Source organism: Furipterus horrens, unplaced genomic scaffold (genome assembly GCF_987537825.1).
Source record: "Furipterus horrens unplaced genomic scaffold, mFurHor1.1.pri manual_scaffold_4, whole genome shotgun sequence".
Classification (NCBI taxonomy): domain Eukaryota; kingdom Metazoa; phylum Chordata; class Mammalia; order Chiroptera; family Furipteridae; genus Furipterus; species Furipterus horrens.
The window spans coordinates 21417815-21435717 of record NW_028327174.1 but is presented as its reverse complement, the minus strand read 5'-3'; the positions used below and the strand labels follow the sequence as shown (position 1 = coordinate 21435717).

The following is a 17903-nucleotide window of genomic DNA, read 5'->3' as shown; positions in this document are numbered from 1 at the left end:
TGTGTGTGTGTGTGTGTTTAGTGGGGTGAGACCCGACACCCCCACTTTCTTCTCCACTCTCCTCTGCCCTGGGGCCAGTGTGACCCTGGATCACTAAGGCTCTAAGGGGACATGACCATATTTTTAGGACCACCCCCATGTCTCTCTCTCTGTGCCTCAGTTTCCGTGTCCCTGGTTTCCCATCACCTGAAGTGCCTTTGCCTCCTTGTCTTTTTCTCTCACAGATATCCCCCTGCTCCCTGGCTCCCCACGCCGGCTGAGCCCTCGGGGAGTGGCCAGGGGTAGCCAGGGCCCCAAAGAAGGACAGCAACACCTCCAGGTGCTGGGTCCCCGAGCCCCAGGTCTGCAGGGCCATTCCAGCCAAGATACTGGCCCACTTCCTGGTGAAGAGCACTCCCACAGCAGCTCCGTGAGTACGGGGAGGTAGTGGGGACAGCTCCCTCTGTAGGGGCCCTAAGGGAGCCTCCTGACTGAGGACACTGCACTTAGGGGGCAGGGGTGAGAGAGAGAGAGAGAGAGAGAGAGAGAGAGAGAGAGAGAGAGAGAGAGAGAGACCAAGGATTTTATTAGGCCCTTTTCCTTTTTTCTCTCTAAGTCATGACAGCATAATGTCCACTCTGGAGTCTTTTGGTCAGAGGAGGACAGGACAGGGAAGGAGGAGGTGTGAGAGGCCAGGTGATCCCACCTGTTGGTCTGCGGACTTCCTGGCTCCCCTCCCACCTCTGCTGTGGTGGCTCTGGAGGCTTTCCCCTGTGCCTGGTTGCCCTGGTGACCTCTCAGGTGGCTGCGGAGGCAGCTGGGCGTCAAACCAGTAATAAACAGGGGAACACCCAAAGGGGAGGCAGGTCCCTCCTCTCCTCCACCTCGTTCTTCCTCCTCCTTTTCTTTCAATGCTTCATCTCCACAGGTGGACGAGAGCAGGAGTCAGCTTCCTGCTGCCATCTGTGGCAGGGTCCTCACCAGAGGCTGGAGAGTACGGGAAAGAGGAGGATGCGGGGCTGTGAAGGGCATAGTGTGTAGTGAAGCCCTGTGGGGTGGGAGGTGGGGGTGGACCAGGTGACCAGAAATTGGCCTTTGTTCCAATGGATCCAGAGAACCTGCCAGTGAGTACTCAGTGTGTGTATGTATGCGTGTTGGCACATCTGCAAGGAGGTGGGTGTGCTGCTGTATGTGTGGAGAGCCGTGTCTGTGTCAGAGTGCACTTGGGTGATGTACGTGCACACAGATGTGCACGCAAGAGTGCTGGTGCCCAGAGGCTGGGTGTAGGTGACTGTGTGCATGTGAAGGAGCAGGCCTGTGGCTCTGAGGGTGAAGACAGGGGTTTGCTGCTGTGTGCACAGTTTGTGTACCTGAACATACGTGTGTGCATGAAGGCTGGAGCAGATGTGAAGGCATCCGTGCCTGGGCTGTGGACAGGTGGGTGGAGCGCTGGATGTGGCAGATGAATTTAGGCCACTCTGTCCTTTCGCTGGGGCAGTTTAGGCCTCTGGGCCTGAGGGGCTTGCTTCCTAGTGCACCCTTTTGGGCCAGAGCAAGGTCAGCCTCCTCTGTTTCTCGCCCCTTCCTCCCCAGGCCTCACTGTCCCTGCTCTGTTTTCTTTGGCCAGGTCATCAACAACTACCTGGATGCCAACAAGCCAGTGTCCTCGGAAGCCTGTCTCAGTCGCGCGCACTTCCATGACAACCAAAGGAAGGTTGACTATGTGCTCGCCTACCACTACCGGAAACGTGGGGCGCACCCTGGCCACGGCTTCCCCGGCCATTCGCTGGCCATTGTCTCCAACGGGGAGACTGGCAAGGAGCCCCATGCTGGGGGCTCTCATGACATGGAGCTGGGGCGGCTGGACGCCCTGGAGGAGGAGAGGAACGAGCAGCGGGAAGAGTTTGAGCAGAACCTGATGGAGGCTGGGCTGGAGCTCGAGAAGGACTTGGAGGTGAGGTTGGGCAGGTGTCACAGGGTTGGGGGATGGGATGGCCCTGTGGGGCTGGGCTCCTGCAGATCAGAGTCACCTGCAGGGAGCTTTGGCTTTGTTCTGGAAGGTGGCTTTTTTGTTTTTCTGGTGGGAAAATCAGACTTTCTTGCCCAAGGACTTGAGGAAGAGTTTGGTATAGTTAGTGACTCTACCTAAGGGATCACAAGTAGTAGAGGTGTGTGTGTGTGTGTGTGTGTGTGTGTGTGTGTCTGTGTGTGTATGCACCAGTCTGTTGTGAGGAAATCCGCCTAGGAGAGATTTCTTCCTGGTGCTCTCAGGCCCCACCCTGTAGCCTTCTCCGTAATGGGGTCCTTGGAATGAAAACCCTGTTTGCCTGTTGAAGGTGGGATCAAAATTGTGCTGTAGGGGATCTACTTCACTAAGGCATGTGCTTGCCTGGGGCCCCCTGATGGAATTGATTACCTGGGAACCAAACATTGGACACATTTTATTAACTTGCAAGCTATATGTATCCTCACCTCTGGTCAGTAGCCAGCCTCAGGGAATCCATGGAAATCCGTTTATCTACATATCTGTCCCATCCATCCATTTCTCCTTACCAAAGTGATGCTTTAACAATGACCAACCATTGCCATTCTCTCCAAACTCATTTTCTACCCCTCCCCACCTCCTTCACCTGCTCCAGCCCACCAGCCTTATCTTGTATTGGGATGGCCAAAAATGTTCATATGTTTTTTTTTCCATATAATAAAAGACACATTTTTTTCATTTTCACCAATAACTTTATTTATTCGGATATTTTGAGTATGTCGGCTATCTCCCATGTGGTAGAATGTAGATTGTTCTCAATGTTTCAATTTGATCACTGTCAACTTTCAACTGGTCTACCTGGCCATAGAGCAATGTCCAGCAAGAACTCTCTATCATGAAACTTTGCAAAACACTTTGGACATGTCTCTCAGTCACAGCACCTTCTGCATACACTGCACAAGTCTTTTTGTGTGTGTTTCAGTTGCATCTTTACCTTTCTTGAAATGATAAAGCATAATATACCAGAAATGTTGCATAATTTCTTTCATCTTCAAAATTAAAATGGCTACACAAAAAGTCACCAATTTGAATAAGTTTCTTTTTAAATGCACATTGATATGACAGCTGTCACAATACAATTTAACAAAATTGTTTCGAATAAAGTTAAAGACACACCTATGCACTGCTAGAGCCATCTTGTGGAAAAAACCAAATGAACTTTTTGGTCAACCCCAAATGGTGGGTCACCCTCACCTCAGGGCCTTTGGTTGTCCCCTCTGCTCAGTACCCTTCCCCAGACCTGTGCACACCCACTCTCTTACTTCACACCTCAGCTCAAATGCTCCCTCCTTCCACACATCTCCCCTGACCATCTCGGCTACACTACTTCTGCCTCATCACTCTATTCCTTGATCCTGCTTTACTTTTCTCCATCACAGTTAGCCCTGCTACCTGAAATCACCTGAGAGGTTTATTTATTTATTTATATCTGGACCCCCACCAGCAGCAGCCTTTTCTTTTTTTTTTTGTTCACTGCTCTATCCTGAACACCTAGGACAGAATATAAACCATAAAGTAGTAGGTGCTTAACAAATGTTATTTGAATAAATAAATGACCTTCCTGAGGCTCAGGTTCTTCAGTTACAAAGTAATAGACACACTGCTGGATTATAGTTTTATATGTCCCATCATTAGACCACAGCAATGAAACCATCCAGAGCAATGTTTGGTACATAGTAGGTGCTCAATAAATGCTCATTATGATTCTTTTAAGAGGTGTCATGCTGAGGGGTGAGGGGCCATTCTCATCATAAACCTGTTCTGTAAGATTCAAGTTAATCCTCTCCTCAGACTGGAAGGGACCCCCCCACCCCCCCAGGTCATTCATTCATTTCTCTGTCCCCAGGCAGGATCGCATGTAGCCTGGCTCAGACCTTTGTTGTGCTTCTTCTCTTGTTACTCTTTCCACCAGTATAAAAACAGTTTGGTCTTTTAGGGCTACTTGCGTCTCCCTTGCTGTGGGAATGCTGATTTTCACCTTTTGAAACCCAACACTTACTTGGTGCCTATGATTGGGGTCTGGTGGGAGGGTTTTTTGAGGTGCCAGCGTGTTTTCAGGGCCAAGGAATGTAACCAAAACACAGGTCTGGCTGCTGGCCACTGTGAAGGCCAAGAGGCAGGTGCTGATATAAAAGAAAATGGTTTATTTGCAGACAATGGTCATCTGCAAGATGGGAGACTCATGTCTCAAAGCCAATCTCCACCTCTCAGTGCAGGCAGAGGCTTTTTATAAAGAGGGAAAGGGGAACAGAACAAAGAGATCAAGGATGGGGGCTGAAAAGTTCTCGATGTGCAGATGAGCACAGTCCATTTTGATAAGACAAGTGATAGTGCGCTGTGCAGCATCCTGGTTAGTCATCCTGGCTTCATGTCATCTCGTTTTCAACATTATCCTGGCTCTATGGTAGAAGGTGAGCAAATCTCCGGAGCTGGGAGCCTTGAAGGTTGAAGTCTATAACTTGAAACTGGTTCTTAGGATTCTTATACAAACATGCTGTTTATCTACAAGCTACATATTTGTCAGAGTCAGCACTTATAGAAACAATGTTGAAGGAATGGTGGAGTGGGTTACAATTTCCCACTGTTACAATTTTCCCGGTATGGAAACTTCTGGCACTAAGGTGGCAGGCTGCAGTCCACACTCCTGCCTGTGGGTGTCAGGGAGCAGAGGCCTGGATCTTGTTTCCCTGATCAGTTGGGAAGCAGCATCATGTTCAAGACATGGAGTCTGGAGCCCAAATATAGATGTTTACATCCCAGGCCTGGCATACCCTAGCCTCACAACCTGGGCAAGTAGCTTGATCATTTTGAGTCAAAGTTTCCCTGTCTGTAAAGTGGGAATAACAATACATTCTTCCTTGTGTTTTTATGAATAGACAACTAAATAAAGTATCTAGAACAGTAACAAGTCCGTGTTAACTGCCATTATTACTATTTAGAATTGCCAGATTTAGCAGGTAAAAATTCATGATGCCTAGTCAAATTTGAATTTCAGAACAATAACAAATAATTTTTTAGCATAAGTATGTCCCATGTAGTATTGGGTATATACTTATATTAAAAAAACTATTCATTGTCGATCTGAAATTCAAAAGTAACTGTCCTGTTGACTTTTCCTACTACTACTAATATCACTGCCCATCTTTGTTGCCCTCCAGCGTTTCATTTTAGTTGCTGCTGGATGTTCCTGGCGTTGGCTGGGAATGAGGAGGGACTAGAGAGAGCTTTTCGGATTGACCAGTGTTAGATGCGGCCGTGAAGTGGGTTCTAGATTGTTGTCCCTGTTGTGTAAGCACCAAAAGCTCCTCCCTCCCAGCCCCCCACCCCTGGCTTCCAGGTCTACTTAATTCCCCCTTCACAGGGCTATTTCAGGTCACCCAGCTTCCCTGGTGCCCCCTTCTGTCATCAGAGCCCCCACCACTCATGTAGCCATCAGTACCTGCTGTCTTGTAGTGTTCACGCTCTCTCTCTTTTCTAAGAATTCATTATTGCTATTAGTTTTGGGACCTCTGATGCAAAGAGTTGAGTTAATCTCACTTCCCAGTCATGGTGCATTATTATCCTTGGTCTGCACAAGGGACCCTCTCCTTACTTATTTAAATACCCCCTCACTCTTCACTGCCTGCTCCCTCCACAGGCCATCATTCCAGCTCTTTGTGTTTCTGGGAAATGTATAGTGTCATTCTTGCTTTATTATTATTATTATTATTTTCATTTTAAAAATGGGCTTTATTGTTTAGGACAGTTTTAGAGTTACAGAAATATTAGAGTTCCCGTATACCCTGTACCTGGTTATTATTAACATCTACACAAATGCGGTACATACGACACTATTAATGAACCCGTGTTGACTCATTCTCATTAATTAAAATCTATACTTCATCTAGATTTCCTTAGTTTTTACCTGCTGTCACAGGATCCTATCCTGGCTACCACATTACATTTCGTTGTCATGTCTTCATAGGCTCTCCTGGTGGTGACAGTTTCTCAGCACTGTTTGCATTTTGAATTTACATAAGGTACTCTATTCTATAGCCCATTCTGTTTCCCATTTCTTTCCCTTGGCACTGTATTTTTCAGACCATTCACATTTGGCATGTGCATCTAATCCATTTTTTTTTTCCCCTAATGGGTGAACAGCTTGTAATCACCACAGTTTACCTAGTCACTCCCATAACAATAATGGATATTCGGGTTGTCTCCAACTGTGTGTCACCCCAACAAGATTGAGGTGAGTTGTCACCTCCCTCAAGGCCAGTGGTCCATGATCTTCTCGGTCCCCCAACCCCTCACCCCTCAATGCCATAGTGGTGAATACTGGTTAGAGATTCATTAGCTGGAGCCTGTGCGGGTCTGAACCACTTTCTCGGGGCCTCTTGGGGTCTGAACAATTCTTCTGTGTGTCAGGATGCTCAACCTCTGGCTTTGAGCATCATTCTGAACCTGGCACCTCACAGGAGCAGGGACATTGCTTGACTGCACCTGGTGGCAGTTTGGAGAGCAGGTGCCGTGGCCCCACCTGCTGGGTTGAGGTGTCTTTTAGGCTCCAGTTTCACTTTGCTTTTACGGTAATTGGAAGAAAAATGGATTTCTCTCAGAGACCCTTTAAAAAGTCCTCACTCAGCCTTGTAGATCAAAGAAACTTTGTATCCACCAAACTCTAATTGGATATTGCAGAATTCATTTCCAACTTAAGTTACTACTGGGCGCACTTTAGACAGGATGATAATTGGTACTTACCTTCCATTCAGTGCTGCACTTTTTCATTTTGGGTGCATGTTTCCGTGTACTGACATTGCCAATTAAAGACTACACAGTGTTCCTCAGGTGACTAAATCACAGTTTGCCTCTCTGTTTTCTTACATTTGGCTCTTAGATTAGTACTTTATTTAAAGACATTACTGGAGATGACTATGGGTGACAGAGACACCTGCATCTTCGCTGCTGACTGGGGCAAGGGAGGGCCACCTGCGTGGAGACGGGCACCGCTGCCCACCTCTCTTCCCCATACGGAACTTGTGTTCTCAGAACTCTCACATCTTGCTCTGCTGGGAAAATCAGGACTTAACAAATGTCCCGATCCTTAGAAAAACCTTGCTGATTGGTTTTCTAGGGTGACAGTGTCCCCGGAGGTCTTCCTATCCATTGCTCTGCATCAGGTATTGAGGGCAGGTTATTGGCTGCTGGAGTGAAGGGAGTGGTATATATCTATGGGGCAGGGGTCCCCATACCCCTGCTGAGGCCATTATAAAATTAGTCTATTTCCTCTTCAGGAATGGGGTAGCGGTTTGCGTTCTTAAGAAGGGCTACAGAGAATGCAGGGAAAATACAAATGTGGAATTCAATGATGCCCCAGTCGTTACTGTTTCTTGGTGATGGCTGCTATGCCCGCACGCCTGTGGGTAGCAGTCACGCTGCTGTTGACTTGTGCTAATGACTGTGGAAAATGCGATGATTTCCCCCTGGCTTTGGATGCGTTCCTTTCCCACTTGCCCCACCCTGAAGCTGCGCTTCTCATCTGGGCTTCTCATCTGCCTGTCTTTCCTACCCCAAGGGATTTTTAGGGAACACAACAAAGCCCTAGCAGGCCATGCTCCTGGGGCTGCATAGCACAGCAGAGCCATTGGCTCTGGTTTCTGAGAGGAGGCCTTGAGGAAGCCTGGGGGTGGGCATAAAGAGAGAGGCAAGGACAGGAAGTCAAGTACCCTGAAACCAGGTACATATCTATTTCCCTTTTCAAAGAGTTTATGATTAAAAAAAAATAACATTCAACATTCTCACTTGATGCTTATGGCGACCCCACTGAGGTGGTCAAGGAGATATTGCTTCCTTGTCATCGGAAACCCGAAGTGCCATGCTGGTGAGGAGCAGGGCTGTGCCTTGAAACTAGGTCTCCTAACTTCTCCCCTTAGTCTCTTACAGTGGTTTTCCAGGGATGCTCTTTGGGCTACACAGTCAACCAGCGTTGGAAATAAGCACTGCCTGGCTTATGAAAGAAACTGGGTGTTGGGTGGAGAGAAAAGCTGGCTGAAGGTTTGACTAGAGGTGGCAGGGAGCTGGGTATGGCCCCTTCTCAAGGCCTTCATGTCTGGCGTCTTTCCTTCATCTATTGTCAAGGCCTAATAGAGGACTCTAGGATTCCTCCAAAGCAGCTGGAAGAGTTTCTGGGCTTCGACTGTTTGCGAGTTTCACCCTACAGTAGCAAAGGGCAAGGATCAGTGATGGGCCTCGCTCGGGGCTTCTGGCCTTGGTACCCCGCTCTGCTGGCTATTTGTTTTGCTGGGTTTCTGTTACCAGATACAATCTGTGACATATGAGAAAATGGGATCGTAGGATATTAGACCTACAAGGGCGTGCAATTTCTTTCAATTTCATCAGAGAACTGGAACTGGATGTGACTTGCACAAGCTCATGTTGCTAATTAATACTTGAAGGAAATGAAATATTGGTTATAGAGAGTCCATGCAAACAAATAAGTCAAGATGGGCTAACTTCCTTCTGTTAGGTCTGTTTTTCTTATAGTTAAGTTATTTTCCCATGAGACTGATATCTAACTGGTGCTTCTGGTATGACTGTCAGAGGGTCCATGGCTCTGTTTCTGGCCACCTCTCTCTTGCCTCTCATTTAGCAAACATTTACTGAGCACCTGTAGATGCCATGTCCTAAGCAAAGAAGTGATGACACACAGGTGAATAAGACATGGTCCCTGCTTTCAGGGACCTCATAGTCTATTAGGGGAAGTGAACTTGACTACAGAGGGACACACAGTGAGGTCTAAAGTGCAGTAGCAGACGTGGGAAGAGAGTTCCAGAAGAGTGACTGATGGTCCTGGTGACTTGGAGAAGTCTTACCTCTGCCTTGAAGCTCTTGGCTAAATCACCTCCTTTCTCCCTGTCCCCAGATGCTCAGGGTCCTAGCAGAATTGAATGAGCTGTGTCTCCTACTCTTATCAGGTCTCCAGAAAGGATTCTTCCCCTGCAGGTGGGGATGCTGGTGAGGACTGTGCATGTTTGCAAGGTTTAGCTGAAGTGTGTATTGCACGTGACAGGGTCTTTCTTTGAGACTTGAGGTCTGGAGATACCCAGTAGCATGTCTGTTGCTTGATAGGTGGTAAGGATGGTTCTGGGGCCACGGCAGCCTTAAGTGTCCCTGTTCGTCACTGCAGACAGGGTCTCCCTGCTACCCCTTGTCAGCAGCTCATTAGGATGTGCCTATACCTTATACCTGATGAGCCCTGGGGCTATGTGGCAGCATTAGGGGTTCTTAAACCTTGTGGGTTTTGTGAATAAAATTCAGGGATAGAATTCATAAACATGGGTTGTAGAAATTGTACTTTATCATCACCAACATTTAACTGAAACTTAGCATGTACTTCAATGAAGAATACAGGAATAAACCTATATTACTGAGTTCCTGCAAGTTTGTCACCAATAGAAATCACACATAGAGTCATATCACCCTATAGTTGTCACACAAATATCCAAAGCACTTACAGTTATCACTACTTTGGAATTATGGCAATTTTTAGATGTGTCTTGCTACTTAAGGTCTTGATAAAGAAGCATGTATATTACTATATCACATTATGTATAAATATTTTGATAACTATATTTCTATATATTTAGTCTCCTCATTACCCTGTATAATTATTTCATGTGTTTAAAAACACTCTAGGAAAGAATCCATCGATTTCATCTGACTATTCTGTGACTCCATGGCCCAAACTAGATGATTAATTCCTGGGCATAACCCCTAAAACTTAGGAGAAGCCCCAGGCTCTGAGTGGCTAGCCTGCCTGCCTGCTGTGTGAAGGGATACCAGATAAAGACCTCTGTCAGCTGCCATCTTGAGACCAACTGGTTCAGGGAAGGGTCCTGAAGAGTCTTGAGGCAGGGGCATGATTCCTGGGGCAGGTTGACTGCATAGCTGTGACATCAGCTGAGCCTCTACATGCTGCCTGGGGCCTGCATGGCTATTTGCATTTTGGAGCATGTGGCTCAGTCCATGGTGTGATTGAACCCAAGCAGGAAATGGAGCAGAAAGAGGATTGGGCTGAGCATCAAAGACCGGGGTTCTAGGTCCCATTCTGCCACCAACTGGCTCCCTTCTGGACCTCAACTTCCCCATCTGGAAGAGGAGAAGTTGGGACATAATCAGTGATTCTCAAACCATGCACCTGAAAGTACATAGTGGCTTTCCATGACTTCGACTCATGTAATCTATGCTAAAATAAAAATGGGTCGTTTTCTCAACTTACTGAAAAATTGCATTGATAAAGCTAATCTTCTCAATTTAAAATTGTTCTTATATATCTTCTCCTTAAACCTTTGGAAGCTACTATTCCTCATCTGCCAGTCAGCACTTATTGAAGGCAAAGAAAGTAAATGAGAAGTAAAAGGATATTAGTGGGAAAACTTAGAATTGGCTGATCATGTTTCATTTTGTACCTTAGTTTTGTTTGTGCTTTCCTGTTGCTTATGTTATGGGCTCTTCAACTAAAATTGTTCCTGTTTGAATGTTGGAGTTAAGCATGCTGGTGTTTTAAGAACCTCTGTGAAAGTTTCTGCAGACAGTGCTGTGACCAGGAGGTGTTCTGCCAGTTCCTGCGGGGCTCCGAGGCCCCTGCCTGCCAGGACATTCCTGAGCACTCATGATGCATTCTGCTAGGAAAGCTGACCTTTGTTCTGGATGATCAAAGGGTGAGTGGCGAGTGTGAGCGGAGCTGTGGCCTTTCTCCAGGGGAGATAATGCTCCCGTTTACATCCAGGGCATAGACAAAAGCAACATGCCCGATGTGTTCCCAGCCTTCCCTGCTCTGTGTACCATGAGAGGAAGGGGCAGTACAGCAGAAGCAAAAGGAAGAAGAGCTGACAGGATGGTTAGCCATATCACTGTCTTCTGAAGTGGACAGTGCACTGTGGAGACCCTGCCTGCCTGTCCCTCCATCCTGCTTGACTTGCCCAGGAGCTCAGCCATGGCCAGAGCGTTATTAATCTTCCCAGAGAGATTTATGGAAATTGCCATTAATGGGAACCCTGGGTCCATTCTGATGTCTCCCAGAATGTGCTCACTGTCCCTTAAGCATTGCTGGTTTGGGAATCTCATTTGCTTCACCATCTGAGGGATTGGGTATGGGCCAGGACTAAGTGACCGCTGATAACTCTTGTAACTGTCTTGCTGAGTTTCTGCTTGGGGGTTGATCACCGCCAGGTGTTGAGAAGTGGGGTAGGTCTGGCTGTGGCTGTTTTAGCCAAAGCCGTGTTTCTCCCTTGTCTGGCTTGGAGCCCTTCCCGGCAAGGGAACTTCCACTCAGCTCCTCCACAGGCCGTCTTTGGAGGGTCGAGGCTTCCCAGGCCCCAGAGAGGACCTGTGGGGTTTTAGTGCCTTTTCAGAAACAGGAAGTCAGAAGGAGTGGAGTTAGATGGGTGTGCTGTTCTGTTGTGTCTTCTTTCTCAAGTGCAGACACTGAAAGCCCCAAAAGTTTGCATCTGGAGCCACGGGGCCATCAGAGTCTGCAGGGGCTCACTGCTGGCTCCTGGCACACCCCACCCGCCCCCGTCCATAGTTACAGCCCTATGTACGTTGCTGTGTAATGTACTCACAGTGCTCTGAGGAGTTGGAAAGGAGGCCCTTGGACCAGCCTGGGCCACAGCCTGCGAATGGGGCCGGGTGGGGGTGGGGCGTCCCAGCTTTGCTAGCAGAAGGTTTAGAACACCAGTGACTGTCAGTGGGAGTTACTTCCTGCCCGTCATCCGGACTTCCCCGCAGCAGGACTTAGCGGGAAGAACTTTGTGTGTGGAGGGCAATGAGTGGGATTCAGTGGAGTGTACCTTTGAGCAAGTCTCTTAGCCATGCTGGGTCTATCTTCTTATCTGAGATGTGAAGCCAACACCTTCCACGGGTAGAAAAACTTCGTAAAACTAAGTGTCATTATTTCTGCAGTTCTTTTCAGGATTGGTGTGGAGCTCCCTCTTGCTCTGGGTTTTCCCTCTTTGCCAGTGGGCCCAGTGGGCTCTCTCACCTGTCTGCGTTTTGCTTATTTTTTGTCAATAATATGATGATGTGTTTTCATTTTTTCGTTTTCATTGAATTTATTGGGGTGATATTGGTTAATTAAAATCATATAGGTTTCAGGTGCACAGTTCTATAATACATCATCTGTAGATCATATTGTGTGTTCACCACCCCCAGCAAGTCTCCTTCCACCACCATTCGTCCCCCCTTTACACTCTTCTCCCTCCCCCTCCTCCTTCCCTCTGGTAATCACCATCCTGCTGTCTGTGTCTATGAGGGTTTTTTCTTTTTGCTTAATCCCTTTACCTTTTCCACCCAGCCCTGCAACATCCCCCACTCCCCAACATTTTGCTTTAATTTCCAGTTTTTTAAATGCCCTATGAGCTGAGTTGAATTTCCTTCCCATTTTCTGAATGAAAGAAAATGTCCAATTATGGATTAGGGGACCCCAAAGGGAGGCGATGCAGAGGTTTACTGACTAGTTGGGAAATGAGAGGTATACTCACGGGATCACGTATGCTAATTACTTCTTTTCTGGGCTCCCCTTGTAAAAGGTCTTGGAATTTCAGTTATTTAAATACCATGATCATGATTTGGGGATACCACTGCTTACCAGTTTCATGATCTTTGGCATAGACATTTACTTTTTATACTGTTATTGGCTCACTCTTTAAACTTAAATTTATTTTAAGAAGAAACATATTATTATTACCAAAAATGGTAATATCCCTGGCCAACAAATAAACAGTAACTACAAAAATAAATCGCACCAGGAATAAAATAACATCATTAATTTCTGGCTGGATATAATTGGCTATAGAAGGTCTGAGGCTAGAGGGGGTTGCTCACTCCTTGCAGAGAAGGAAGCCTATTATGTGGTACATCTGAAGCTGATATAATACTATATGTCAATTTTTACCTCAATTAAAAAAAATAAATTTTTTGAAAGGGAAGCTTAACCAGTGTCAAAGAGGTTAAAGATATATTGGCTTCAAACTGAGGCTTCATCTTTGCAAAACAATTGAAAAGAGACACCCCCCCCCAAAAAAAAAGAAAAGAAAGGGAGAAAAGAGACTTTCTCATTATTTAAAACTGTTATGTGATGCTCTGTTGTTTATGTCCATAATCTTGTGTTCTTAGTTTCACACCTGGGCAACATTACCCCAATAGTATACCCTCTGGAACTTCACACGTCCCCCAGTAGAGTTTGAATATAGTTCGAGAACAGGAATTGCGTTTTATTCCTTCTTTATTTTTTTTCTGTGCAGTGTCTGACACAGAGTAGATACTGAATGATGTTTGTTGAACTGATTCAAAGTATAACGTGTAGCAGACAATGCATGTAGAGTTGTTGATGGGAGGCAGAGATCGCCAAGAGCTGGGCTGGCAGGGACGGCTTTGCAGAGAAGTGGAAAGCCTGTCCCAGCTCCCAGCCCCACCCCCTCTCACAGCACCTGGAACCTCCGCTTGCTCTCCGCTTGCATCCTCTCCCATTCCTGCTTCTTATGCAGTAGCTTTGCTTTGGCTCTTCCATCTCCTTTCCCAATCAGCAAAGGAAATACCAAAGCAACCTGCAGCCCCCTCAGAGCCACCCACCCTGAAGAGACGACTGAGGGGAGCCACATCTAGGGGTCAGAGAGAGAGGGGTGGGGAAGGAGGGAGGGGGGGAGAGAGAGATAAGGAGTTAGGCTCTGTGTGTGTGTGTGTGAGAGCCTGTGTGTGTGTGTAGAGACGTTTTGTGGCGAGCCTGAGCCCTTACAGACTGCCCTCAGATCCAGTGTGGAGGGCATTTTGGTGACCTGCTAGGGGAAGAGGTCGAGGCCTGGGGATTGTTAGCAGTTTTTGTTTCTGTTTTTTTTTTTTCTATTTTCCCATTTTTCCTTTCTCTCTAGTTCTCTCTCTCCTCTTCTTTTTTTTAGCACCCTGTAGCTCTGTACTGCTGGACAAATTGTACAGCCCAGGATGATTAAGGTTGTTATAGACTTGGTGATATTTGTGTTGATGCCAGGCTAGTCTCCATGATGAACTTTAAAAATCCTTCAGGAAAAGACGCAGCCACTCTTTCCCATGGACAGCAGTCAGGCACTGTCTCATGGCTATCTCCTGAAGGCCTCGCTGGCGTTGGGACCCTCCTTTCATTCGGTCACCAGGCATCTCCTTCTCCCTGTCACCAGGAAGAGCCATTCTCTCCCTCCTGTCACGGGGGCCTCAGGACTCTGGACCCTCCCTCCGTGAGCACCGTAATGTTGTTTTTGAGGTTATTAGTAATGACAACAAACACCTCTACTGTATGAAGTACATTTATTCCTTGTAACAACCCTATAAAGTCTGTTACTGCCCTAATTTTGCAGATAAGAAAACTGAGTTTAAATAACTTGGTCAAGGCCAAACAGCTGGTGCAAGTAAGAGAGTCAGACCCTGAGTATGAGCTCCCGGTCACTGCATGTCCCAGTTCTCCAAGGCCGAGGCTTCTGCTTTCTCAGCTTGGTAGGGGGAGTCCTTACTCTCATCACTACCCACCTCAGCAGCTAAAGCAGTCTCAGGAGAGGAGGGAGAAGAGATCCTCTGAACCTGAGAGTATTCTCTATTCCCATCTTTGTCCCCTGTTCTGCCCATCCTTATCTTCCCTCTTATCTGCCTAGGAGGGAGGTTATGGGTTGGGAAAAGCTGGATTCCTACAGATACCTCTTAATTACCCAGGAGTTGTGTTTGTGGCAAGAGTCAATCTGCTCAGGACTACCCCTGGGAGAGCGCGATGGATCTGGATCCAGCAAGCAGGGGTGAGATGTGTCAGGGGCTTCCAGGAGAATAAGGCTGGGGGATGACACAGCAAGAATTGGAGAAAGAAAGCAGGGTGCAGGGTGGTGTCCGGAGCCACCTTAGGGCTCCAGTACAGAAGAGAGTGAGGCAACAAGGAATGTCAGCCCTCCCTGGGAGCAGGGCTGGCATTGGGAGGGACCATGCTGGCACCAGGGGGCATTAGTCTTGGCTCTTCTTCCGTGGCCTCTCTGCCTGCTTCTCCCATCACTTTCCTTCACATCCTCTCTGAGGTCTTCCACTCAGACCCTTCAGTAGAACTCTGCTTGCAGTCCTTGCCTTTTTACTAGGGATCAAAGCTTGAGGCAAAGGGTAGTGTATTGGGCACCAGCAGATGGAAACATACCATATTGGCTCTTTCCTTTCCCCATGCCCCCAGACAGGCCTCCCTCCTTCCTTTACCCCAGCTGTCATAAGCTGCTTACTGTGGAGCCTAATGCTGTAGCAGCCAGGCAACATTTGGGGTGGAGCACCCCTTATGTGCAGAGGCTTATGCTGGCCCGGGCTGAAGGAGGAGGTCAATGACATGGTCAGTGCATTTGGAGATGTCAGCATTTAATGAAGGAAACAGAAGGCAGATGATTTCTCAGGGTCATGCAGGATGACCCCTGCCAATGTGCAGGTTTATTGCATGTGTGGGTTGCTTATGGAGGGTGAATGGTTAATCCGGGAACAGCCTCTTGCATGCTGGGTCACTCCCTCCTGCTGTTAGGATGCTCAGGAAATGGAACCTAATTCAGTCATTAATCTTAGCTTACGCCAAGCTGAATCAGACAGACATGCTGGAATCTTCCTCCCTCCAACACAGAGTGTCATTCCCTCCAGGACCAAAGGGCGGTAGTTCATCTGCTGTAACACTCACCTCCACTGGTTTGGGTAATTGCAAATCGCCTGCACAGACCTTGTCTGTCCACATCCCAACTGTCTTGGTACGGAGACTAGAACCAAGAAGGGCAGGGCTGGAAGGTTTCCTGAAGGAGAAAGGTCTGATGTAAAGCAAAATCAGAATCCCAGACTGAAATCCAAACCCCAGCTCAGCTAACAAGTGATGGATAACATTGGGCAAATCATAGGATGTCTCCAATCACTGCAGTCTTATCTGATCTGTTTGAGTTGTTTCTGGGAAGCCTGGCACATTGCGGGTACTTCACATTTATCAAGGAAGCAAATGATTAGATAAGATAACATACATCAAAATACCCAGAGCAATGCCTGATGTCAGGCATATGTCAGAAGCTGTTTTAGTTGGTGTTCTAGTTCCTTAATCTCAGGTCCAAAGATCCCTGAAACACTTGTCTTTTTCTGGTCTCTAGGTGTACCTGTCTGTAAATGGGAGATATTCTCCCATCCTAATTATCTCTCTTCCTCTGCTGGCCTGGATGATGGACCTGTGTGAGACTCTTGACACCCATCTGCTGTCCAGATGCCCTGGAGAGCCCCTCTCAAAGACAGCTGCTTCCCTCCTTCTTTCTAGAGTCTCTGGAAAGCTCACTTAAGAGCTAAGAGCCCATATTGAATACCTCACCAGAAGGCTGAATGGTCCCCAGGAAGACTCACTCACCTGTAATCATTGGGCTGGTGAACAGTTTGTCCACCTTAGTGCCTGGTTTGAGCTAGAAGTCTAGCCTGCTATCTTGAACAAATATTTTTAAAATTCTCATCAAATTTTCAGTGTATTAATGCAACTTGAGTCCTTTTTGAAGGTGAATAGTCAGCCTAATTTATCTGCTTTCTAACCTGGACTTTTAATCTCAAGTTTGTTTGAAGCAAGGCACACCTGTACCTCTCTCACTGTGCTTTAGCTACAAAGGGGGTCTCCACCTACACAACCCTAAGCACCATCTAGCTTATGAAGCTGCTAGAGGAAGTAGAATATAAGTTGCCTCTTCTGCTTGTTCTGGCAATATCTCAAAACTCAGGAGGGAAGTTCTTCTTGAGGTCTAACCTCAATCCCTCCAGAGCAAGGTGAAGGAACAGGTCAGATGGCATGCATTTGATTGGCCCCTCTGGGTCTAATGTACCTGGGGATTTGTCCTGGGAGCCTCATATTGAGGCTCCAATGTCCTAGGCAGTGGATCCAATGGGAAGATTGGAAAATATCTTTCTTGTGGGCCGGAGGAGGAGGGAGTCTGGCCATTTGCTGATTGGATGTTTTCCTGGCTTTGTCTCAAATTACATGACTTTCCCAAGCTCTTACATTTTAGTGTTTTTGGGCTGTTTGGGGTTCTTGCATCTCTTGTCTTCTGTGGCATCTGTAAGCAGGTCAGCTCACTGTTTTCTGCAGAATCACTCTTGTTGGTGGGCTACATGACATGTCTGAAGGTTCTCTTGTCCATGACCCTGCCTCTGGAACAGGCTTCCTGTGTCCTATTGCTTCTAACATCTTATCAGACACTTCTCCATCATCTCAGATAATATCTCCCTATCATTCATAGTGACCAGGTTCTTTCTAGAGTCTGGCTTGAATCTCTCTTGCTACCATCTCAACCCCTTGGTCTACATAGTCCTGGACTCTAGGGAGGCAAAGAACAGCTGCTTGGCTCCGCCCCTGTTCCTTCGTTGTTCTTTTTGGGGTATCACCTCAGTGCATCCAGCTCGTGAATCCCCCAGCAATTTCTTTGTCACTAGATCACATTGCAAGCTCCTCTCCAAATGTTGTCTGGCTCCTTCCTGTTCCAGGCATCTCCCTCCCACCTGAGTATTTGTGTTTCTGATTATTTATCCCCAGATGCAACGGCCACATTTTTCCAGGTTGAATCTGCTCCTTGTTACTTCCTGCCTGGGTTTGCTAACATCTCCAGGTCCCTTTTGCAGCCGGTGCTGCAGGCTTGCTCGGCATGGAAACGCAGATTTCTGGCCTTCAGAAAGCAAACCATGAAAGCAGCAGGATGGGGAGAGCTGGTTCCCCTGCTGAGAGGGGCCCCACCCAATCTGAAGTCCATGGCCCTCCCCAGGAGAACATCTGAACTGATGAACACTGAAAGCCATCAAATGCTGCTGGCAGGGGGACGACCTAGAAGGAGACCTGTCCCAGCTGTCCGGCTTTCTC

The 17903-nt window shown here is 47.3% G+C and overlaps 1 protein-coding gene across 1 annotated transcript in view; it reads left to right on the top strand.

Moving 5' to 3' along the window:
• The first annotated feature begins 1082 nt into the window (after positions 1–1082).
• The window catches only part of ANO2 (anoctamin 2), a 302275-nt gene continuing 285454 nt past the window's right edge, over positions 1083–17903 (top strand). Inside the window, exons 1-2 of the mRNA XM_090275378.1 lie at positions 1083–1103; positions 1607–1933. Of these exons, the coding sequence (XP_090131504.1) occupies positions 1083–1103; positions 1607–1933 (348 nt within the window). The remainder of the gene's footprint in view (positions 1104–1606; positions 1934–17903) is intronic.